This window comes from Protopterus annectens, chromosome 5.part0 (genome assembly GCF_019279795.1).
Source record: "Protopterus annectens isolate FY-2018-M chromosome 5.part0, PAN1.0, whole genome shotgun sequence".
NCBI lineage: Eukaryota > Metazoa > Chordata > Ceratodontiformes > Protopteridae > Protopterus > Protopterus annectens.
In genome coordinates, this window is record NC_056735.1 from 1,183,725,641 (window position 1) to 1,183,752,038 (window position 26,398).

General features: G+C 42.6%; 1 protein-coding gene across 2 annotated transcripts in view; it reads right to left on the reverse strand.

Moving 5' to 3' along the window:
• Nucleotides 1-26,398, reverse strand: part of TRIP12 (thyroid hormone receptor interactor 12) — a 3,849,287-nt gene that overhangs the window by 475,623 nt on the left and 3,347,266 nt on the right. For both annotated transcript variants that reach the window (XM_044071052.1, XM_044071053.1), the window contains one exon: nt 25,982-26,124. In XM_044071052.1, coding sequence (XP_043926987.1) covers nt 25,982-26,124 — 143 coding nt within the window. The remainder of the gene's footprint in view (nt 1-25,981; nt 26,125-26,398) is intronic.

Sequence of the window (26,398 nt, forward strand, 5' to 3'; positions counted from 1 at the left end):
TATCGTTTTCTCACAAGTTCTAAGAAAGGAGCACGATCAGTGCAGTACAAGCATGAGTCAGCAAAACCCAAATACAGCTTTATTGTTAACTGTCGCAATCGTGGTGCCAATCATGAGTCTAAAACAGAAAAATGCTTAGCATTTGGGCAGCAATGCCACAAGTGTAAAAAATGGAGCCATTTTCAAATGTTTTGCAAATGAAGTAAGGTAAGCCTTGCATGGTTACAAAGAAAGGTCACTCAAAAAAGAAAACTGATCAAGTAGAATTGCAACAGTCTACTTTCTATGTAGATGATGTATCAGTAATTGATGAAAGGGTCGACACAGTGAATTTGTTGGCAAAGAGTGAAGTACTGTCCAGATCAATGGTAAATCCACCAAGCTCAAAGTAGAGACTGGTTCAAAGTGTAATGTTATATCAGCCAACACATTTAGTAAGGCGAGAACTAACGAGCAACTCAATGCGGCTAGTATTGTGAAACTTGTTGCTTATGGAGGTGAAGAAATTCAAACCGAAGGCTCAGTAGTACTTTCATGTTATTTGGCCAACTGTTACAGCTTGTTATTCTACGTAGTTCGAAGACCTGTACAGTCATTATTGGGTCTCAGAGACAGTTTGAGAATGAATCTTTCTTTTACCAATGATGCTCATCATATAAGTGCATATCCTAGTTCCAATTTCTCTGAAGCCATTTTCTCAGAGTATGCTGATGTTTTCAATGACAAGTTGGGCAAACTTCCAGTTGTGTACTCTATGAACTAAGACCCAGAGGTCAGTCTGGTAGTCAAGACCAGCGAGAAAAGTTCCAACAGCTATGTAAGATAAAGTCAAAGCTCAGTTGGATAAAATGGTGCAGCAAGGTGTAATCTTGTCCAGTTACAGAACCAACTGAATGGGTGCCTTCCATGGTAGCAGCCTACAAGAAAGGCTCAGACAAAATCAAAATATGCAATGGCCCAAGAGATTTGAACAAAGCATTAGACACTGCATCATCAAACGCTTACAGTCTAAGAGGTCACAGCCCTAATATTGAATGTCATTGTTTTTTTGTCTTGGTCAGAAAAAGTTCATTTTGGCAAGTGATGCTTTATCGCAAATCCTCATTACTAACCACTTTTGGTACCCCATTTGGCAGATATAGACTCCTAAGGATGACATTTGGAATAAATTCTGCAAGTGAAGTCTTCCAGCGTGTAATGGAGCAAATTTTTTCAAGTTATCCTTGTATCATAATTTTATTTTTTATTTTTATTTTATATTTGTTGACCGGGAAAGTCCGACTAGGTTCCACAGATCCTGTTTTCAGCGGAGGCCCGGGGAGAAATGCTCCAGAAGCATGTCTTTAGAATGTGGGAGGAAACCGGAGTACCCGGAGGAAACCCACGCGAACGCAGGGAGAACATGCAAACTCCACACAGAAGGCACCCTAGCGGAGAATCGAACCGGAGAACCTCTTGCTGTGAGGTGACAGCATTAACCACTGCGCCGCACCATAATAGTAGATGATTTATTGGTTGGAGGCAATGGTGAAGCAGAGCATGACAGAAACCTTAAGGGAGTTCTAGACAGAGCACTTGAAGTGAACTTAAAGCTCAATCCTCTAAAGTGCAGATTCAGTCAACCAGAAGTTACATATGTAGGTCATTTACTTACCAGCACTGGCTTAAGACCAGACCTGTCTAAGCAAGCAGCTATTCTTCAGATGTCAGCACCAGATAATATTCAAGCTTTACAGCGTTTCCTTGGTATGGTCATCTAGGCAAGCTTATACCAGACTTCAGTGAGTTGACAGCACCTTTAAGAGGCCTAACACGCAAAAAATGTTACATGGTCGTGGTTGGGACAGCACCAGAAGGCATTTGAAACATTTAAGCAGAAAATTGCCACCCTACCTACATTACGATGCTATGATGTCAATAAACAAGTCACTCTTTTCTGTGATGTTTCAAAATTTGGTCTCGGCGGAGTTACTCTTCAGGAAGGCAGACCGGTAGCCTATGTATCCAGAACACTTACCGAAACTGAGATGCAGTATGCTCAAATTGAGAAAGAACTTCTGGCAATAGTATTCGGATGTTCAAGGTTTCATGACTATATCTATGGCTGAGCTATTCAAATTTAAGCTGATCACCAACCTCTAGTTACTATTCTAAAGAAGCCTATGCATGCAGCTCCAGCAAGATTACAAAGAATGATGCTCAAATTGAAAAAAACTGAATTTCAAAATGGTCTATACAAAAGGCAAACTTCTTTATCTGGCTGATACCTTATCCAGATTGGCCAGAAATACAATGGAACAAACTGACGCAGAGAATTTTGACTTTGACGTCATGGCAGTGTGTAATTTTTCTACTACGAGACTTGACGAGCAGAGAGATCATACAAAGACTGATCCAATTTTGCAAAAGCTCAACCACTACATTAATGTTGGACAGCCGTCAAAGGAATCTAGTGTACCACCTGAAGTGCAGACCTATTTTATGACAGAGATGAGATGTTGATGGAAGATGGAATTATTTTCAAAGGTCCTAAAATTGTTGTTCCTACTTTCTTACAACACGAATATATCCAGATTTTGCATCATGGTCATCCAGCTTCCAACACAACCAAAAGAAGAGCAAGAGAACTAGTATTTGGCCTTCACTAGTGAAAGAAAGTACTTTCTTCTTGTTCAGTATGCAATAGTACTAAACCGCATTTGCAAAGAGAACCACTTCAACTAAGTTAAGTTCCTGAACTACCTTGGTCCTACTTTAATACTATATTTATATACTCTATACTAAACTACACAGTTTTATTGCAATTGTCTGCCTTACTGTGCCTGCTAAATCATACTTTATTGTTGTTTTTATGGTTTACAAAAAGTACAGTTGTGTACACTTACCATAAATGTAGATGTTCGAGTGTATGCACTGTTGCAGTCTTCACATTTGGGTTATCTGCTTGTTAATCAGGCCGGCAGAGGGCTACTGCAAAGTCTTGGGTCCTGCATTGGTTGCTGTCTCTTCTTCCATGACGTCAGGTAGTCAGGGAAATAAAACATGCAGCCGACACCATTACATCAGTTTTTCTTGCCCCAGATGTCAGGTGCCCCCTTAATGGGAAGCAATAAACTATATACACCAAAAAGCTTTTAAGCATAGTAAAGGAGAGTACAGGTATAGCCAAAAAAAGTCAGGGGGCTGGAGGGAGGGTAATCAGGACCACAACAGTGAATACACTCGAACATCTACATTTATGGTAAGTGTACACAACTGTACTATGTTCTTCGTGTTTCACTGTTGCAGTCATCACATTTGAGTAGATTCCCAAAGCTAAGGATGGGAGGAGGAATTTAGATAGCATTAGGACCAGCTATAAGGCCCTGCAAGACTGCAGTGGCAAATCCAGCTCTGGATTTTGAGAAACTTGGCAAATGGTAATGCTTGGTGAAAGTATGCACAAAACTCCAGGTAGCAGCTTCTAGGATGTCCCTGGTAGGGACACCTCTAAGAAAGGATAGCCAGGTAGATGCAGCCCTGGTTGAATGGGGTCTGATCCCCTGTGGGATAGGTTTTCCATGGGGATTATAGCAGAAATGAATGCAATGGCCTATCCATTTAGAAATGGTTTGCTTTACAATAGCCTTCCCCTCTGCCCCTTCAGCAAATGCCACAGGCAGTTGTTCAGATTTCCTTTGAGGTTTAGTCCTGTCCAAGTAAAATCTAAGTTGCCTGTGCACATCTACAAAATGCTGTATCCGTTCCCCTTTGTTCTGTGGATTAGGAAAGAAGGTTGACAAATGAATGGACTGATTAAGAGCCACACTGGGCCTGTAATTCAGATACCCTTCTTGCTGAAGTGATTGCTAAAAGGAAGGCTATTTTCCAAGAAAGGAATTTTAAATATGCACTAGCAGCTGGCTCGAAAGGAGGAAGAGTGAGTTTCTCCAATACAAAGTTAAGGTCCCAGGCTGGAGTTGGGGCTCTCCTGGGTGGTCTTAAATTTTTAGCCCCTCTGAGGAACTACTTGAGAAGTGGATGAGAAAGAAGAGGGGAGGTTCTGTGTTCTAATGAGCTGAAATGGCTGAGGCGTGAATTTTGATGGAGGAAAAAGAAAGGCCCTTGTGAAGCATCTCAGTTAAGTATTGTAGAATCTGAGGTAAGTTGGGCGCTGCTGTGCTCATCCCTTGAGACTGGTTCCAGGCACAGAATCGTTTCCATTTTTCAGCATAAGATTTTCTAATACTAGGCCTCCTTGCCTCTAAAATGATATCCATCACTGGTTTACTGAGGGATGGTGGCCACTAGTTTGAAGTAGGTTGTCAAATGAATTTGTTTCTCTGGTGTGAGGAAAGCCATCTGGGAAGTTGTACTCAAGCCTGCTCCCAGGAATATAATTTGTTGACAGGGTACCAGGTGTGATTTATTTTCATTTATGGTGTACCCCAGACAAGTTAGCACCCTTTGTACAAAAGCCAGATGATTCAAAATTATGTCCTGGCTTTCTGCCTGAATTAGACAATCGTCCAGGTATGGGTATATTTAAATATTTCTTTGCGTGCAAAATGCAATGAATGGAGCTAGGCACTTTGGCTTATCTACTGCGCCCAGGGTATTCACAAAGGGCAGTGCAGAGAACTGACAGTGCATGTAGCCTGCTTTGAAGCATAGGTATCTTCTGCAAGATTCCCTGATTGGGATGTGCAGGTATGCTTCCTGTAAATAGTGTGTTGCCAACCAGGCATCTTCACCTACAATACCATAGGAAGCAACTGGTGAAGAGTTAGCATCCAGAAATTTGGAATCACCAAAAAGGTGTTTAAAGTAGACAGGTCCAGGATAGGATGCCATGAATTATCTTTTCTGGGTACCAGGAAAAGTCTTGAGTAGAAACCTTCTCACTTTTCCTCTTCTGGTACAGTTTGAATAGCCTTTATGCTTAAGAGAGAGAGTACTTGCTTTTGAGCCTCTGCCCACTGATTTGGGGGTAGATCTGGCGAACCGTTTGGGGTTGGTAATGTGTGAAAGTGAAATCTGTATCCTTGGGAAACTATATTTAAAACCCATTTGTCCTGGGTAATGAGTTCCCAGTTTTTTACATGTAGAGCAATCTTTCCCCCCAAAGGGGCAGTCAGTTGAGAAGTGCTTGAAAGTTTTAAAGTTAAGTCATTGAGACAGATTACCATAGGGGGGAGTTTTACTACTCCCAGATTTGGAAGTGGGGGCTCCCCACTGCTTAATCCTGTGCATACCTTGGGACTGAAGCCTGGGTGTTCTGCTGGATCTGGGCTTGGACTGAAAAGGCCTGGAAGAGGCAGGAAAGGACCAATTCTTAGAGGGCCAATGCCTACTAAATCTTGGAGGTTGTACTTGTAAGAAATCTTTAACAGTTTACATAGATTTATCTTTTTCCTCCGTCTTTTTAAGAACTTCTTCTGCCTTGTTGCCAAACAGGTGGTCCTGATTTAAGGGAGCATCCAGTAGTTTAGCTTTAACATGATCTGGCAAGGACTGCTCCTTAAGCCAAGCATGCTTCTAAGTACAGACTCAGTGACAGCAGCCCTGCAAGATGCCTCTAGTGAATCAAAACCACATTGCAAAGTGTGTTTTCCAACCTGTTCAGCAGAATGCATTAAATCCTGTAAATCCTTATTTTCAGCACAATCAGGAATCAACATCATTTTCTGTTTAAGCAATCCAGTACTATGCTGCTGATACTTTAACATATGAAACTGGCAGTTTAAGGCCTTAATGGCCAAGGTTGCAGAAGTGTATACCTTCTTACCCCATCTATCCGATGCCCAGGAGTCTCTATCAGAGGGGGTAGGATTTTTGGCAGTAGTAGCTTTAATGCCCTTGGGTCCCTGTGAAATGGTCTCAGGATCCGCAGTAGGATTTTTGAAAAGGAACTTGTGAGAGTCAGGAACCCTGTAATATCTATCAGGTTTTCTGGGAGTAGAAGGTAGAGAGTCAGGGGCCAAGCTAGATTCCGAAAAGGCATCATCAACAACGTCTAGTACAGGAGGGATAGCTCAAGGCCTGTGCTGGGGCAGGAGTAAGAAATCCCTAAACCTCTTTTTAGAATCAGAGAAATCCTGACTTTCCCAATGAAAATGCTCCCTAAGAATATGCAAGGTTTCACCAAAAGAGAAATCCTCGGGGGGGTTAGAGGGAATACAGTCCTCAGCATCAGAATCCTCATAGGTAGATATGGGTAAATCCTGGTATTCAGAGGAAACAGAAATTTCAGAATCCTAGTCAGAAATATCATAAGCAAACTCAGTCCTAGGTCTCTTAGAGGGGGAAGGTTGGCTTCCTCTGATTAAAGTAATAAGGTCTTCAGCCATTCTTATCATTGGTTTTTTAGGCATAGAGGCCTGACCATGCGGTCTGGGCATCGGTTTTCTAGTCATGGTTTGAGTTTTAGGCCTTGAAGAAGAAGATGGCGTCGGTTTAATATGAAAGTCAGAAGCTAGTGATGCACAGCGGCTCCAGACCCATCCAAGGTAGAGACATCCGCAGGTTACACAGTTGACGCATCTCGTGGCATACCGGACTCCAAATAGGTCTCAGTAGAGGCCTGTGAATCTGAAGTAGCGGGTATCAGGGGCTGCAAAAGCGCCTCACTGGGTACTGTCGAACTGGCAACTGGCTTAGGAGAAGCAGTGTCGGCAGCTTTGGGCCTAGGCGGTCTGTCTCTGTCTTTATCTTTGCGTTTTTTCGGAATGCCAGTAGTCGCATGGCTTACCAAAGACATATCTGGATAATTGAACCGAGCACCAAAATATTTAGAAGCGAAAATATATAGACGAATAGTTTGTTGTTTAAATAAGGCACAAAACCGACAGCGAGGTAAGTTGTGGTCAAGGCCTAGGCAAGGAATACAGTACGAATGAAAATCTTTATGAGGTATTTGCTTTCCACAAGAAATGCAATTATTTACTTTTACTAACATCGGTTTAGAGCAAGAAAAAGTTTCTCCAACGAGGTACTTAGCTTTTAGTTGAAGACTTTTGTTCTGAAACTCGAAAACGAAAATTTCAGGAGTCGGCAAAACGGCACTTGCGAACTGCTTCTGCTTTGGGCACCGCACGGCAAGAAAGACTGGGGTAATGGCATCGGCTGCATGTTTTATACCCCTGAGTACCTGACGTCATGGAAAAAAAGACAGCAACCGATGCAGGACTCAAGACTTTGTTAATCAGGCTGACTGAGGGCTACTGTAAGCAGATAACCCAAATGTGAAGACAGCAACAGTGAAACACGAAGAACATCCCTTTTTGCTATTTCACTGTTTACGTTTTTACTGGTACTTTTCAGTGTTACAAAGCAATCTGCTCTGCTTTCCCACAAAGCATTGTTAAAATAACTGATTTGTCAGCTGTTTAAAGCACTCTTTAGAATATCCTTGCTTATTTTATGCTGTTTTAAATTTTGTTCAGTGTCTTACTGCTACTTTTTTACTGTGTTAGACATTCTCTAGTGGTTCCCGCCAAAACTATGGTAGCTAGTAGCTGTAGCATAGTCCAGATCCAGTTTTGCTGCATCTGGGTCTGTTAGCTCTGAGCATGTTTTCCAGGTCATATTGGATTGGAAGGGGCCTTTCTGCACTCTAGTGAGAGACCTGTGCTGACTGGAACCTGTCTGGTGAAGGGTGGCTGGCCTAGGGCTAATAAATGTTATGCTACTCCGGGTGTAAGTGCCTATGGTCCAGGGAGATGGGTCTAAGTTTTTTGCTCCCCTTTGGCATAGCCATAGATTTTGATATTAGGTGATGCTGACTATAAAATTAAGTCCGAGAAGGTCCCTGGTATGTTTTTTTCCTGACTAGAATTCAAGAATACCTCCAGGTCCCTTAGAAAGAACCAGTTTTGGTTCTCCCTCTGCTGCTTTATGGGCAGTCTCATCAGTCAGAAGGGACAAGCTAGCTGTCTATGTCTTGATGGCTACCAAAAGGGTCTCAATTGTAGGAACAGGCCAAGATGTTGGGTGGTCCGTAGACTTATCAATCTCCTCAAAGATGATATCATACTCCAACCGAGAGAAGGAACCGACTACATCTGCATCATCCATTGACATCTTGAGACTTATTCCTCGGCAGACGAGGGATGCCTGAGAAAGATGACTCTGTTTCCAACTTAGCACATGCTACAGCCTGGAAAGATTTTTTTTTTTAACACTGAAGTTAAGGGAGGATAAACAGCTTTGTAGAGTCTGAGGTACAAATGATTATCAAGCTATACACTCTACATTCTGATCGCATACAAAAAAGAAAATATGCCTATCTTTGCAAAGGATCTGCTAACTGTAGTCGCATTTCTCTCTTAAATGACATGAAATAGCAATAAATATCAGAAAAATACAAGAAAAGGAGGAAGGGTCCCCAACAGAGTACTCTGCAGTCCCTGGCATATGACAAAACGAGATTCTGATGGAGTCCTACTTCATGGACTGCCTCCAAGAAAGTACTGAGAACTTCCAAACTCAAATGAGCACCCTTAAGTACCAGCACATACTCTCATGTATAGGTCATTGGTCAGACGTATGGCATGACAGGAAGGCACCTAAGCTCTTGCAGACAGTAAAACGTATGGCATCCTTTGCAGGTAAAATTCCATTAGTTAGACTTGCTGCAACATTCAATGATCAATGCATACAAATTCCAGTCCAGCAGTTTAACAAATAAATGTACTTAACTTGAGGTGCAAAACAATGAAGAAGTGAACAGACTATTTGCAAAGCCTGCATGACTTCCAAGTTAGTATATTCAAGTTTACCCTTCTAAATGCCTACCACTGTTTCTTCCCTCCCCAAACTCATTTTCATTGGGCTTTCTTCTGTAGAATTTCATTTCAATGAAATGAAATTCTGCAAATACAAACAAAGCCACTTAACTCTATCTGTCATAATTACATTTATGGGAACATTTCTGCAGGGACGAAATTTTGTCCAGACAATGAATAAAGCATAGCAAATATATTTAGTTTACTAACTAAGGAAATAATTTGGTACTTAGCCATCCAGAAATAGAATGAAAACCCTAAAAAACAAACTCCATGCAATGGGAAAAGAGAAAAGCCCAATAATTTTGAAGTAGAAAATGAATACAGCCTTGATACAAGTGACGATCATCAGGACCATTCCCAACTTAAAACCAGTGGAACCACAGTCCTAAATGGGACATAAGTGAAAACAGACCACAACAGATGAAATTATATCATACTCTATTTTTAAGACCGTAAGATGTAGGGCAAAATTAAATAAAGAAAAACATCTGCTGTATAAATGGAAGTCAAATTGTTCCCTCACCAGTGAGAGAGAGAGAGAATAGGCATGGTGATCATCTGAAAATTATAGTTATGTACTCACCATAACTTGGAATCTGTGTTATCCATAGTCACCATTCATCATATCATATTAGGGTCTAGGATCTGACATCGGATTCGAGCCGGCATACTTTAGACAACAGCTTAGCTCAAGCTCCTCCCCTCCCATGATGTTCTGCTGCCCTCTAACCCCTCAGATTGAGCTTGCGCTGGAGAAAGAAGACAGACAGAAAAGCTTGACACCAACAAAGGTCCACCAACATCTTGCTAATCCATCTGGAAGGGGGCCGAGGGGGTGGGATTGTGATGAATGGTGACTACAGATAACACATATACCAAGTTATGGTGAGTACATAACTATAAATCTGATGTTATCTTAGTCACCATTCATCAAGTTAGGGTCACAGTCCCCAGCTACCCAAAACCCTGGGTGGCCTCAAGGAAGGACATGCCAAGAACCATGAAGCCAGAGGAAGCCCTTCTTCTAAAATCAGGTCAAATTTGTAATGGGAAATAAAGGTATGAGGTGAAGATCAAAAAGTGAACAGACTATTTGCAAAGCCTGTATGACTTCCAAAGACGGACTGCTGTACAAATGTCATCCAAAGATTGGTGGGCAACGAATGCAGCTGAAGTGGCCACTGCCCTGGTGGAATGAGCCCTAACTGGTCCAGCAAAGGAGAACCACACGAGGAGTAAATGAAGGAAATACACCGAGAAATCCAACAGGAAACAATAATCTTTGACAACGCTTGGCCCTTTATGTTAGGCGAAAAGGCCACAAATACCTGGTCTGAGAGCCAAAAGGATTTAGTTCTACACAAATACAAACAAAGTTGACAGTGAACACCTAATGTATGTAAAATGTACTCTCCCTTATTGGCATAGTTAAGGAAGAACACCAGAAGTTGGACTGATTGATTGAGACTGGCTTCCGAAGCAACCTTGGGCATAAAAGAGGGACTGGGTTTCAAAGCCACTCTATCTTTATGAGATATTAAATAAGAAGGCTTAATTGCAAGAGCATGCAACTCTGATACTCTTTTAGCTGAAGTAATGGCCACTAAAAAGGGAGTTTTCAAAGAAAGAAATTTAAAATCGCAGGATGCAGCAGGCTCAAAGGGGGACTTAAAGACTGCAGCACCAAAGTGATCCCACGGAGGAGAAGGGTCCTTGACAGGGGGGTGTAACAAAAACACACTATTCAAAAAGGCTTTGCAGAGACAAGAAGAAAAGGTAGGATTCATTGTTGAGATGAAAACTGGAAATTGCTGCCAACTGAACTTTGATCATAGAGAAACTGGCACCCTCCTTAAAGGGAGAGGCCAAAAAAAGAAGACTCAGGAAAGGGAGCCAAAAAAGGATCAAGATTCCTCTCTCTCACCCAGATGGAAAATCTTTTCCACTTAACTCCTGTAAACTTTCTTTGTGGAAGACTTCTGGGAAGCAAAGATAATGTCCTTCACTGGTGATACTAGCCTAGACTTAGCCAAAAATCACTGGATGTGGACAAACCACGCTGTCAGACAGAGGGTCTGCAGAATGGGGAGTGGGAATAGCAATGGATGGGAGATTAGATTCGGAATCGGATCGAGTACCTAAGGCGGGTGCTTCAGATGAGACCATAAAAGGGGGAACCACACCTGCTGAGGCCAGAAGGGGGCAATGAGGATCAATTGTATCCTGAGGTGTCTGCCTTTCTGAAGAACTCTGGGAATTAAAGGTAATGGATAAAACGCATAAAGGAGAAATGGAGGCCAAGCGCGAGTCAGTGCTTCCCTGGGGGCTCCCACTCTGGGGGGGGGGGGTCAAGGAAAAGTAACTGCTGCATTTATGATTGAGAGGGAATGCAAACAGATAGCAGCTTGGTTGGCCCCACCGATGGAAAATCTGCTTTGCCACTACAGGATTCAGGGACCACTAGTGAGGGGTCAGAATAGCCCTACTCAACTTGTCTGCCAGCACGTTGAATGCTCAGGGAATGTGTGTTGCAATGAGAAAGCGCCCAGTGGACATTGCCCATTCCCAAACTCTCATGGTCTTGTGACAGAGCAGATAAGAACGTGTGCCCCCTTGCCTGCTTATGTACCACACAACAACCATGTTTGTCTGTGTGAACTGCTATCATCCCCAGAGGAAGGCAATCCTGAAAAGCTTGCAACGATAGGACTGCTCATCTGCAGAACATTTACGTGCAGTTTGGTCTCTGAATAGGACCACATCCCTTGGACAGTCTTTCCCTGAAAGTGCCTCCCCCACCCTAGCAGGGAAGCATCCATGGTGACCGTGGCCATGGGAATGGGTAGGATGGGGACTGGCCTGTCTGCTAGGAGGTCCAGGGAATGCATCCACCACAAAATGGTGTCTCTGACGAATTGGAGTGCGATGAAAGTAGATTGACATGGGATATGAGAGAGCGGACCTCTGAACCGCCAAGATCCACTGCAGCACTCTCATGCAGTACCTTGCTAGTGGAATGAGATAAATGGCCACTGCCATGGAACCTAGAGCCTTGAGAATGTGTGACACTGGAGAACAAGTTTGCTTCAGAAGAACCTGAACATGAGAACAGATAACAAACATGCGTCGGAGAGGAAGAGCTGCAATCTCCAAGGTGGTATCCAACTGAGTGCCTAAAAATTCCAGTTGTTGAGACAGGATCAAGGAAGATTTGGTCAGATTCACTGTTATCCCTAACTGATTGAAGAGACAAAGCAGGAAATGTATGTTCTCCAGCAGTTGATGCTTTGTGGGGGCTGTAAGTAGCCAATCGTCTAGGTAGGGAAACACCTGGAGTTCCTGCAGCCTGAGACGAGCTGCCACCGCTACCATGCATTTTGTGAACACCTCGGGGGCTGAGGTGAGGCCAAAGGGGAGGGCTCTGAATTGAAAATAACTGGCTCCCAAGCAAAATCGGATAAATCTCCTGGACCACCTGTCTATCTTGATATGGTAGTACGCATCCTGGAGATCCACCAAGGACATCCAGTCATTGCTGTGCAAAAGAGACACAATGGCCTGCACAGTGACCATCTGAAGCTTTGACTTCTTGACAAATAAGTTGAGGTCCAAAATGGAACATAGGCCCTCCATTTTCTTGGGTACTAAAAAGAAGCGGAAGTAAGTTCCAGATCCTCTCTGTCCTGCGGGGACCTTCTGGATGGCTCTTCTTTGGAGGAGGTTGGAGACCTCCAGGCAAGCTAACACACTCCGACTGGGTAGTGTGTCTGGGAGAGTTCTGTTCTTTGTTGGGTTTTCTGGAAAGGTAATGTAATGGCCCCCTGGATATAATTGTTGGCAACCACTGATCGCTTGTGATATTTTCCCAGGCTAAAGGATGCAATGCCAAGCAACCCCGACTGCCTCCAGGGTGGGACAGTTGAGCAATGCCTCAGGGTCGCTGAAAAGATTTCTCAGAGAAGGGCTCCCCAGAACCTTAATTTTGTGGGCCTCCTCTGCCTCTGGAGCAACGTCTCCCATTAAAATCTCTCCCTCGTCCCCTGGAAGAGGAATTGTTATTAACTTCCTGAAAGGAAGACTGCACCTTGTGGAAACGCATCTTCCTATTCCCCTTTTGGGTCTTAGAAAAGGATCTTTGGAGGGTAGAAAATTTGATCCTGACAGCCAACAGCATCTTCCCTTCTGGTTTACTGCAGGTTAAAGTCTCCTTAACGGTAGGTCCAAAGAGGGTGGAACCATCAAAAGGGGCATTGGTAGAAGACATTTTGAAGGCCTCTGCAAACCCGAATAAACACAGCCAGGCATGGCGCCTGATGGCAATGCCTGTACCAGCTGCCCATGAGGAACCTTCTGCAACATTACAGGTTAACCTCATGGATGAGTTGACTATGGAAGTAAAAGTGGCCAGCTTGGGAGAAATGGACTTAAATTCCTCCGCAGTCATGGACTCGGTGAGGGAAGTTGAAAGTTCCTCAATCAAGTCCCTCTGGAGATTGGTGAAATGAGTTAGATAATTCAAACTCACAGGCTGAACAAAGCTATGTAAATACCCACTTTCCAAACCTGTCCACAGCCCTCGATTCACGACTGGGACAGTGGAGAGACTAACCCTGCTCCTCAAGCTCTTTCTTGGTGGCAGCAGCAACCACAACAGCATCAGCCAGGACCACCTTGGACCAGAAGGCTTTATCTGAAGGGGGCCTTAAAAATTTGTCAGCTCTCTTGGGCACTGGCTCCATAGTATCTGGCTCCTTCCAAGCCCTGCTGGCAACAAGATTAATTAAAGGGTCAGCGGGGGGGGGGGGGGGGGCAGGACACGACACCCAAGAGATAGATGGGTCTGTACGGAAAGCCTCCAGAAACATGGCTTCGTCAGAGAACAGGGGCTGGGTAGACCAGCCACCCTTAGCTTTAAGGATCTCCAGTATGTCTCCAAAGGAGACATTATCAGGCGGTGACCTTGGGAACCCGTCCCACTTATTATCATCCATGTCCTCTGTGAGGGAATCCATAGGGGAGTCCACATGCCTCCTCTTACATGTCCTCTTCCCAGGAACTTCCTTCATGGGGGGCTGGGGGGAAGACTGAGAAGAGGAAGGGACCCCTATGGGGGAGGATCCTCCCAGAGGCTAGACCGGATGGGCTGACCGTGAGCAAGACGAGTGCGTCTCCTTAAATTTTGAGGCTGGGAAGGGAGACATTGAGTGGGGGAGGCAACTCTGACCGCAGAGCAGGATCTTTCTGCTACCCAGAATGTGGAGGAACCGGATGAGGCCCCATCCCCCTCTCCCACTGATAATACCACAACAGACTAGGGAGCCAACCCTGCCAGACCCCCCAACCCTCCTGATAGGGCTGTCAAGCACTGAAGCACCAAGGGGGCAGAGAACAGTCTGAAACAACAGGACCCGAACTGGTGGCCCTGCCTGTCCTGGGGGATTGCAAACAGAACCGGCCATTGATCCTGATGGGGTAGGAACCAAAACACCGCCAGGTACCCTCATCGCCTCCACACCGGGCACCAGTCCCCAAGAAACCAATCCATGCAAGGTCAGATGAGGAGAAGGTAAGAGGGAGTGGAAGATGGTTCCCTTGGTCTATGGGCTGGGGAAGCCAAAAACCCCAACTCAATTTGAGTCTTTAAGAATGGCCGCAACATCTTGTCCATGTCTACAGGGAGATTGCTCCTGGAAAACCAGGAAGATATGGAAGACCTTGCTGGAGAACCGTGCCGAGACCCCAAGGATCTCCTTCTATGATATGGAGAACAGGGCCTTGCGGGGGGGGGGGTAAACAACTGTTCCCCTCTGGAAGGCTTCGTAGGAAATTCCTCCACTATAATGGGATCCTGCATGGTTCTCGGATCCAGCCGACTCGGCCCAAGTACAGTAAAGGATCTGAGGAAACAGGTCTTGAAACCCTTGGATCCAAGACTGTCGGATCCGTAGCAAGTTTATCTTTACTCAGATCTGAAGGCTTCGAGGTAGGAGCCTTGGATCCGGAAGTCAAAGGCAAAACCCTCAGATCTGAAGACCTGGAACTTGAAGCCTTGGATCTGGGCGTGGACTCCCTGGAAGTCGTCAGATCCGACACTGCAACACATGGAATCTGATCCGGGGACCTGGGATCTGACAGCCTGGGTCATTCTGAAGGAACCTCCTCCAAGGAAATAGATGAGGAGGGATCCTTTTTCCTCATGTCTAGAGGAGCCTGATTTGGTCAAGGTTTCCTTGACCAAAGGGCCCCCCCCGACCATGCCTTTCAGCAAAAGCTTGTTTCAGCAGTCGACCAGGGCTCTGGGGTTGAACACGTCGCAAATGCCACATTCAACCTCCAGATGGTTGTTGCTGAGACAATAGAGGCACTCCTCGTGTGAGTCGAGATGGAGACTTGCATCTTCCGACCACATGAGGAGCACCTCTTAAGGGTTTCTCCAACATGGGGAAGGCCGATGGCAAACAAAACCTGAGGGACAGCCAAAATCAAAAACCAGAAAAACAGATCAAGGTCCAATATGCCTGAAAAATCCATCCAATCACAAAAAACACTAACTAATTAAAGTCCAGAAACAGTAAAACAACCAATTACCTGAAGGAAAAAACGAAAAAAGCAAATAACCCTGACAGGAACAAAAAAGGGCACCAAACAGATAACGGAAAAAATGGAAAAAGATCAGAAAATTAACTAGAAGGACACAATTAAGAAAGATTAAGAACCTTAAGAGAGGGATTAGAAAGAAAAACCCAAGATAAATTACACCTACTTACAAACCACGAGGAGCTGAGCGAACTGCATCTGACGAGCAAAAGCGGCAAATGAGATCTGAGAGGTTAGAGGGCAGCAGAGCATCATGGGAGGGGAGGAGCTTGAGCTAAGCTGTCTAAAGTATGCCTGCTCAGATCCAATGTTGGATCCTAGACCCCAACATGAATGGTGACTAAGATAAAATCAGATCTGGAATGGAAACTAAAAATTATTGAAAAAAATGTCAAGAACCCTAAAAGGGCAATGAAGAACAGACACAGTAATATTTCAAAATAACATCACAATATCTAGATAATCCATAATGGAAAAAAAACACTTTTAGAAATAAGCAAACAACACAGATGGTCACATGGTGTACAGTGCATTCACCACTGCTGAGCAAGATATGCACACAAACTTTTGCTTTTATCTTTCCCAGGACTGGTGTTGCTACAAACATGCACCCTGTTATGCCTAAATTATCCAGCAGTAAATTGACCAGGCAGTCATGCTGGTCTTACTTGTAGTGTGCTTTAAGAATGGACAGATAAAACAAACAGATATAAAAAGGCATTCTGGATGTGTCTTAATGTTTAAATATTTAAATATGCATATAGTTAATGCAGACATTTTTTTATCAGCAGCCTTAATAAATGGCACAGGACCTTAATTCAAAGAAAAATATAAACATTCACATTCTTACCAATAAAAACTTCAGCATATTAGTCACCAAGCCTACACATTGCTTCAAAAATTTGGATTATTAACCCATCTAAATATAATCACTATAACTAAAAAATTATTACACAGTTTGGATAATAAATATCCAGAGATGCCCACAACTGATGGCCACACCTCAAGTTTGTCAATAGTGAGAAGTGAACAAAATTCAGTGGAGCAGGCAGCAGATAACATTAACAGCCAAAATGTGCTGCCAGAGCTACAAGCATGCAAGAGCTTTTCCATTTTATGTATTTTTGGACAAGACTACTTAAACAGCTACTGTAAATGGTATAGCAATTATATTCTATTACATGTGGGAACAATTAACTTACCATAATGGCAAAACTACCCATATTACCTTAGAACGTCAATGGCCTTACAGGTATAGAAAAAAAGGAGAAGTATTGAATTATATTAGGAAATGTGGCAGAAGATATATTTGGAAAGAAATGACCATGTGAATTTGCTAAAGAAATGATTTCAGGATGGATATTTAGCAGAATATCAGGAACAAAGGAAAAGGGGAGCAATTATACTAATTGCTAGAGCAGCTCCAAGAGTGATAGAAGAGGAAAAAACAATAATGGCAGATTTGTGGCACCAAGAGGCTATTCATAAAGGAGGATTATGCTGGCATATATTTATATTCCACCAAAAGTGTTATTATGAAGCTTATGGAAATTTTGGGAGAAACAAATCAGCTTTCAGCAGGGAATATTACAGGTATGGAATTAAACTTGCAACAGTGAAGATGTATCTGGGGGACCTAGAAAGGAAAATATAACAAAAGAAGCTAGATTTCTGAAGAAAATTATGAAAATACTTGGTATGGAAGATTCAATAGTAGGAACTCATGAGAATTAATGTATTATTCCCCAAGGTGCAAAACATTTACTGGGCTCATCTCGACAGAAATTATATTTTACACTGACACACATCCAATAACTATTTCAGATCATGCACCAATAAAAACCTAGATAAAAATGCAGGGTATTGAAGTAAAAATGAGTCACTGGCACTTTCCCACCTAACTGTTAAAAAAAGAGCAATTTAAGGAATGGGTAGTGGAAATTATTCAAGCGTTATTAGGGAAGATAGAAATTTCTTCAGTAGTTACAGACCGAGTGGAATAAATGAAAATTGAGTTTAAAAACATGATAGAAATAAAAGAAAACAGATATTTTGTAAGAAGTAATAGGAATTATTTAGAGGGACTGACAAAGGTTGAAGAATTTTAGAATAAGGGGAATCTCACAGAACAGATGATGCTCAACTGTAGACTGCTACAGACAAAAATAAGGGAGTACCTGGATAACACTCATGAGTTTAAAACATTTCTGTTAACTATTTTTTCATAACTCCAGAGCACAAACACTTTTAACATCCTGACTTAGGCTACAGAAAGTACAAAGGGTTGTCACCAAAAGTACAGTTGTGTACCTGCCATAAATGTAGATGTTCGAGTGTATTCACTGTTGCAGTCATTACACTTTGGTTATCCTGCTGGCAGGCTACCCGCAGTCGGCCTGAATTCCAAAGTCCTGGTCCGGCGTTGGTTGCTGTCGCCTCTTCCCTGACGTCAGTGCGCCAGGGGTATTTAAGATGCAGCCGACGCCATTTTCTTCAGTTTTTCTTGCCCCAGATGTCAGGTGCCCCCAAGAAGGTAGGCAATACATATTGCTTATAAAAACATACACTAAAATAAAAACAATACTTTCATCTACAAGCAAATACACCACATAGGTTGTATAGGATAGAGAAGTATAGATAAGTCCCAGCAAAGAAAGGGGGATGGAGGGTGGGTAACCTGGACTGCAACAGTGAATACACTCGAACATCTACATTTATGGTAGGTACACAACTGTACTATGTTTATCGTGTTTCACTGTTGCAGTCATTACACTTGGGTTGAATCTCAAAGCTGAGGTAGGGCGGCTGGGTCTAAACAGGATTAGGAGTGGCTATGAGGCCCTGCAGAACTGCAGTGGCAAAGCCTGCTCTGGATTTAGAGTAAAGAGGTAAGTGATAATGCTTGGTAAAAGTGTGCACTGAACTCCAAGTTGCAGCCTCCAAAATTTCCTTGGTTGGTACTCCTCTGAGAAAGGCTGCTGAAGTGGCTGCTGCCCTGGTAGAATGTGGCCTAATATTTTTAGGCACTGACTTGTCATGCTGTGCATAGCAGAAACAAATACAGTGTCCTATCTATTTTGAAATAGTCTGCTTTGAGACAGCCTTTCCTTGTGATCTTGCAGCATATGCTACAAACAGTTGCTCAGTTTTTCTGAAAGCTTTTGTTTTGTCCAAGTAGAAGCGTAGCTGCCTGTGTATGTTCAAAGCGGGCAGAAGTCTCTCCCCTTTAAAAAGTTGGCAAATGAATGGTTTGGTTAAGAGCCACATTGGATACTACCTTTGGCATAAATGTTGGGTTTGTCCTTAGAGAAAGCCTGTACGGATGAAAAATGATAAAAAGGTTCCACTGCCATTAATGCCTGTAACTCTGAGACTCTTCCTGCTGAAGTTATTGCTAGGAGCAGAGCAGTTTTCCATGATAAAAATTTTATATCAGCTGTATTGGCTAGCTCATAAGGAGGCAGTGTCAGCTTTTCTAAGACAAAGTTGAGGTCCCATGTAGGTATCGGTGCTCTCCTTGGGGGGTCTTATGTTTTTTGCCCCTCTGAGGAACTGTCTTAGCAGTGGATGAGAGAAAATAGGAGGTTCCGTATTGTAATGAGCTGAAATGACATAGGCATGGATCTTAATTGATGAGAAGGATAGGCCTTTGTCCAGCATCTCAGTTAGGTATTGTAAAATCTGAGGAATATTTGGAACAAGTGGTTCAAGTCCTTGTGCCTGGTTCCAAGCACAGAATCTCTTCCATTTTTCTGCAAAAGATGTCCTGGTGCTGGGCCTCCTGGCTTCCAAAATGACATCCATAACAGCTTGAGAGAGAGGTGTGTTCTGAGTGGCTATATTATCTGCCATGCAGCCAGATTTAAGGTTCTGAGTTGGCTGTGCAAGATCTGATTGTTTTGTTGAGTCAGAAGATGAGGATTTGAGGTAAAGTCCAGGCTGGTCCTTGAGACAAGCTCTTTAGGATTGGGTACCAGTGCTGGCGTGGCCAGTCTGGGGCAATCAGAATCATTTTTGGCTTCTCTTGTCTGATTTTTAGGAGCCCCTTGGGAAGGAGAGGCAGTGGTGGAAAGGCATAAACTGTTAGGGTTTTCCAGCTGAATGATAGAGCATCCGCTTTCCATGCTTGTGAGTGATAAGTCCTTGTGCAGAATTTCTATAGTTGGCAGTTGTGAGGGGAGGCAAAAAGATCTATGTCTGGGCATCCCCATTTCCTTGTTATCATGCTGAAGACCTGTGGATTTAGTTTCCACTCGTGAGGGTCAATGAGGTTTCTGCTTAGTTCGTCTGCCAAAGTATTTTTCTTTCCTGGCAGAAATTGTGCCTGTAGATGTACTTGGTAGGTCAGTGCTGTGTTCCACAAAGTCATGGCTTGCCTGCAGAGGGGGTAGGAATGTGTGCCCCCTTGCTTGCTTATGTACCACATAACTGTAGTATTGTCCGTCTTTAGTAGTTGTCGTCCTGGATGTAGTAGATCCTTGAAGGCTGTCAGGGCATTCTGTACATCTAGCAACTCTTTTTGATTGATGTGAAGATGCATTTGGTCCACGGGCCACGTGCCCTGAATACATTTTCCTGCCATGTGTGCCCCCCAGGCATAATCCGATGCATCTGTTGTTAGTGTCTGCCTGGCTGTGGGTAAGGTGAAAGGCTGTCCCTTGTTGTGGTAACAGACCAGTGGCCACCATCGAAACGCCTGTTGCAGGCAGGGAATAAGAGTTGTTATTGTTTCCAGGCTGTGGCAATGTTGAGTCCAAACACTTTTTAGATACCACTGTAGCTTCCTCATATGCAGTCTTGCATATGGAATTAGCAGGATGCCATGACACCCAAGTATTGAGTCAGTTGCCTTTGCTTGTCTGGCGTGAGATAAGCCATCTCGGCAGTTGTATTTAAGCTTGCACCCAGGAATATTATCTCTTGAGAGGGCACTAGTTTCGATTTCTTTTCGTTTACTGTGTACCCTAGGCAAATTAATAATCTTTTTACAAACACCAGATGCTTTAGTAGAATGTCCTTGCTCTCTGCTTGAATAAGGAAGTCGTCCAAGTAGGGATATATTTTAATTCCTTTTTGTCTGCAAAATGCAATTACTGGTGCCAGGCATTTTGTGAAGACCCTGGGCGCAGTAGATAAGCCAAACGGAAGTGCAGAGAATTGGTAATGCATTGAGCTAGCTATGAATCTGAGGTATCTTCTGCAAGATTGTCTGATTGGGACATGCAGGTATGCCTCTTTGAGGTCCAAAGTAACTAGCCAAGCCTTCTTGCCCAGCATGGGCAGAAGTTGCTGCAGTGTCAACATTTTGAATTTTGGAACATCCAGGAAAGTATTTAGAATTGACAGGTCCAGTATTGGTCTCCAGGCTTTGTCCTTTCTGGGTACCAAGAAAAGTCTTGAGTAAAATCCTTGCCCCTGTTCTTGCTGTGGTACTTTTTGAATAGCTCTCATGTCCATGAGAGCAGACATTTGTTTTTGTGCCTCTGCCCATTGATTTTTTGGCAGGTCTGGCATACCTTTTGGCCTTGGCAGGGTGTGAAAGTGGAACCTGTAACTCTGAGAAACAATATTCAGTACCCATTTGTCCTGGGTGATCACGTGCCAATTTTGTGAGAAAAGTGCTAGTTTTCCCCCTAAGGGTGCTGCCAAAAGGTAAGTGCTTGGCATTTGTAGAGGGAAGTCACTGGGACCGTTTCCTATAAGGTTGTGATTTGTCTTCTCCGCCTTTGGGGGCTGAAGCACCCCATTGCTTAGGTCTGTATGAGCTTTGGGGGTAAGATCTGCCTCTTGGGTGTCTGTATCTGCCTCTTTGTGGCCTGTCTGACACTGGAAAGGACCAATTTTTAGAAGGCCAGTTCCTGCTAAATCTAGGTGGCTGAACCTGTAAGAAATCCTTTACTGTCTGCATTGATTTTGCTTTATCCTCCATTTTCTTTAACACCTCTTCTGCCTTAACACCAAATAAAGTATCATGCTGTACTGGAGCATCCAATAATTTTGCTTTAACATGATCAGGTAATCTTTGTTCTTTTAACCAAGCATGCCTTCCAATGACAGAACCTGTAACTGCGGCTCTGGAAGAAACCTTTAATGAATCAAAACCACATTGCAGAGTATGCTTTCCCACATGTTCAGCTGCATGCAATAAATCCTGCATTTCCTTACTGTCAGGACATTCTGAGCTTGTAAGCATTTTCTGTTTTAGCAAAAACATCATGTATTGTTGATATTTAAGCATGTGAAACTGGCAGTTTAAAGCCCTTACAACTAAAGTAGCAGAAGTGTAAACTTTTTTCCCCCATCTATCCAGTGCTCTAGAATCCCTATCAGAGGGAACAGGATTTTTTTGCAGTGAAAGCCTTGAGCCCTTCGGGACCCTGAGAAATTGCTTCTGGGTCAGCAGCAGGGTTTTTATAAAGAAATATATGAGAGTCTGGGACCCTGTAGTACCTATCTGGCTTGATTGGTGCAGGGGGTAAAGAATCAGGAGACAAACTGGATTCAGAGAAAACATCATCAACAATATCTAGTACAGGAGGGATAGCAAGGGGCCTGTGCTGAGGCAGTAAAAGGAAGTCCCTGAGCCTTTTCTTGGATTCTGAATAATCCTGGCTCTCCCAGTGGAAATGCTCCCTCATGGTGTGCAAGGTTTCCCCAAAAGAGTAATTCTCAGGAGGAAAGGCTGAAGGGATTGATTCTTCAGCATCAGAGTCCTCATAGGGAGGAAGAGAATATCCCTGTTCTGAAGAGGAATCAGAGGAAATAGAGACCTGGTCAGAGGAGTCATAGTCAGTGTCTTGCCTAGGCCTTTTATCAGGAGGGGGATGGGAACCCCTGATCAAAGTAATTAGGTCCTTGGCCATTTTAAGCATCTGTTTCTTTGGCTTGGATGACTGTCCAGGAGAATGCTGTACTTGTTTCTTTGTCTTTAGTGGTGTTTTAGACTGCCTTGGCTGCTGTAGTGGACTTGATAGCAAGCTGTGTAGGTCTGAAAACACCCTCAGAAGCCGATGCCTGCTCAGCGGCTCCAGATCCATCTGAGGGAATAGTTTCCATAGGCCCAATACCTTGAGTTTCCAGAGGCCTAGTTGTCTCCACGTGGGAGTCGGAGGCGGCCTGTGGCTCTGAGGTAGCGGGTGTCAGGGGCCGCGAAAGCGCCTCACTGAGAACCGGCGACTGGCCTAGAAGAGGCTTCATCGTCGGTTTTGGACCTTGGATGCCTGTCCTTTTCTTTGTCTCTGCGTTTTTTATGAATTCCGGTCGGTTGTTCCGACGGCATTATGTAGTTAAACCTTCGGCCAAAGTAATGTAAAGCAAAATCAATCAGACGCTTAATAGTGCGTTGGTTGAATCTAGCACAAAACCGACAACTAGCAATGTTGTGGTCAGGGCCTAGGCAAGGAATACAGTAAGAGTGAAAATCCTTATGAGGTATTTGCTTCCCACAAGAAATACATTTGTTAACTTTTACTGACATCGGTCTGGAGCAAGAAAAAAGTTTCCCCAACAGGGTACTTAGCTTTATTGAAGACTTCGGTTCTGAAATTCAATTTTGAAAATCTCAGGAGTCGGCTGACCGGCACTTGAGAACTGCTTTTGCTTTGGGCACTGTGCGGCAAGAAAGACTGAAGAAAATGGCGTTGGCTGCACCTTAAATACCCCATGGCGCACTGACGTTAGGGAAGAGGCGACAGCAACCGATGCCGGACCAGGACTTTGGAATTCAGGCCGACTGCGGGTAGCCTGCCAGCAGGATAACCCAAGTGTAATGACTGCAACAGTGAAACACGATGAACATCTTAGGAAACCTATTACAGGAAAATAACCAATGACCTTGTGCAGATATTCCAGAAATGTTATGACAATCTGTATAAAGCAGAAGCATGTGGAAATTATGAAAGAGCACAAATGGAAATATTTATGAGAAAGTTAAATATGCCAAGGTTAGAGGCAGATAATGCTCAATGATTAACCTTTAAGGTGGGAGGAGATGAGATAAAAACAATCTGTATGAAAGTCTCCAGGAACAGTATTCCTGTGAACATTTAGACGTTAGGAGGGAAAGAAAGGAAGAAAGACTTGGAAGATTTTGTTTCACAGTACTGGTAAAAGAAAGAGATAAGCAGCAACATCTTGTAAGAAAGCGGTGGTGGCTATAATACCTACAGATGGTAGAGAGCCATTAAACTCAGCTTCATACAGACCCATTTCAATTTTAAAGCACGGTTATCACAAGATTATGTCTCTTTTAGCTAAAACAATGGCAAAGGTGTTACTAAAATTGATAAATATGGACCAAGGTGGCTTTGTGCTAGGGAGACAAATATCTGACAACATTAACAGAACAATTATGATCCGGAGAGAAAAAAAATGTCAGAAAATACCACCGTTGTTGATGGGTCTTGATGCAGAGAAAGTACACACCAGAGTAAGCAGGAATTTTATGAGTAGGGTAATGCAAGCATTTGCATTCCCTGATATAATAATAAGGTTTAGTTAGGAGAATGTATGCAGGACTGGAAGCAAGAATTATACTGGGAGTATTCTTCCCTGATAAGTTGTGTCTGAACAGAGGAACCAGGCAGTGATTTCCTCCTTCCTTTTTATTATTTGCTTTATACTTAGAGCAACTGGCAAAGAAATTCAAGGATATAACTGATATGGTAATCAAGAAAAGTTGGCTTTATTTGCAGTTGATATAATTTTGTATCTGATGAATCCCGAACAGGGCATCTCAGTGCTGTGGAACATTCTGAAACAGTTTCAAGTCTTTTCGTGATATAAAAATTAATGAACATAAAGCAAAGGTTATAGCCGTAAATTATGTACCCATTAATGAATTGGTTCAATGATACCCATATTTATGAGGACACGATAAAATGAAGTATTTAGGATTACAGATTAAAAAGGTTTCTGTTATGGCAGCTACATAATGTGGAAAGAAAACAAAATATAACACAAAAACTGAAAATCTAGAAGCTCTTGGTTTACAGAAATGGATAGCAAGACACAAGCAGTCAAAATATCTGTAGTCCCTTTAGTTTTAAATACAGGTGAAGCATATTTTTATCAACCACAGGAGATGTGATGGATAATTAATAGAGTTGAAGGAATTTATCTGGGAGGGGAATATGGCAAGGGTTAAGTGGAATAAGTTAATCCTTTCAACAGAACAAGGTGGATTAGGATTATACGATTCAAAGGGATATTTTACAGCTGCACAATTAAGGCTCATACATAAAATGAGCAAAAGTTTTAATTCCAAGTGGAAAGGGATGATGATGAAGCAGGGGGGGAAAATAATGAGAAAGTGGGATTTTGGTTGCAGATCCTTAAAGAAAGTAACAGCAGCCATTCAGGACGTTATACTCAAAGGAACAGAAAATATTCTAAAAACTAAACCAAGATGAGAATAAATAAAGGAGATTTTGCTTACAGGGATGAATGCAAGGAGTACAGAGTAATAGGCAAAATGGGGTGGAATTTACTGGAGAAAAATGGCAAAGGAACCAAGGTATTGGGAACAAAACTACAGAGGGAAATGTAACAAGAATGGGACAAGGCAAAGACGACATTTATACTGCAGGCTAGAAACAGTCTTCCCTTCCAGGGACTGATATCACAGCATAGGCAAAGAGAAAGGGATAAGGGAATCCTAAGTGAAATACTTGCTCTGTTAATTGTTTTTAGCTGCATCTAGTAGAAAAGCTGACAAAAAAGGATAATTAGTAGGGCATATGAAACACTGCACTAATTATAAGAATCAATCAGGGAAGGTTAGAAAAGATTGGGAAAACAGACTGGATAAAACATTTAAAAGTGAAAAATGAGAGGGCATGTGTATGGCTCCTAAGTATGCAACAAAGTCTATAAGATTTAGGATCTTTGCTTGGAAATGTTTGTATAGGTATTTTTACACACCAAGTAGACATCAAAGATTTTTTTTCCTTAAGTAGATGGCAAATGTAGGTGTGATGGGGAAGAAAGCGGTAACTAGGAACATATGTTTTGAGCATGTAGTTGGCAAATTTTAAAATGTCCCTACAGAGTACTCTGTCAGAAATATTAATTGAGCAAATATATTTAACTAAGACAATGAGTCCTTTGAGCTGAGATACCGGATATGAATTGCCTAGACATAGTAAGGCCTTGTTAAGTTTAATCTGGTGGCTGCCAAAAAAAAGCAATTACTAGAAAATGGAAATCAATGTCTAATACAACTGTATTTGAAGTACTGAGTATTGTAACAGAGATAAAAGAACTGGAAATGGGATCTTTGGAAAAGGGAAGAAGCAAATTACAAAGAAAGAAATAGAAAATGTGAGAATACATGCAGAAGAATGTTCAGGAGGAGGAGGAGTGAGGTTTAAAGTAAGGCAGGAATGGAGCAATTTATGCAGTGTTGGACTGATGATAGTTATAAAAAAAGAACATGTCATATATAATGTATGTAACTGAAAACATGGTGATGCGGTTTGTCTTTGATATTAATGCATGTTTGCTAATGTTTTAAGTGATAAATACATTCTGTTAGAACCACTCCCACCCTACTGCTTGAACAATGTGTTTATCAGTTTCATATCTTTTGTACATTAAAAAAAATATTTATTTTATACCATGATTTTCCAAGTTCCGTTAGCCATGCTGGTATATTCCCTGTCATGATAACCAGAGGATCTTGCAGCTGTCGATTTGCTTTAGCTGTTAGTTTACTGTTGATAAACTCACCACTTGGAATAATTTCTTTACAAACAGCATTCTATGAAGTGAAGAAAATGAGTAACTTATTAACTCTGAAATACAAGTACTAAAAAAGAATGCCTTAAATTAAATCATTTAATTCCAATATTAACTGTAGAATGTAAGTGTTGTGCCTTACAGAACTGTGTGCACAGACACACCCCACTCATATACACACAATAACACCAATAGTTTTAGTGAAGCATTTAGTCTTGCCAGTCTGAATAAGGCTTCCCCTCCTCAAACAAGTTTACTACTTAATGCTTCCATTTCCTGACGGCATGCATGGTGAA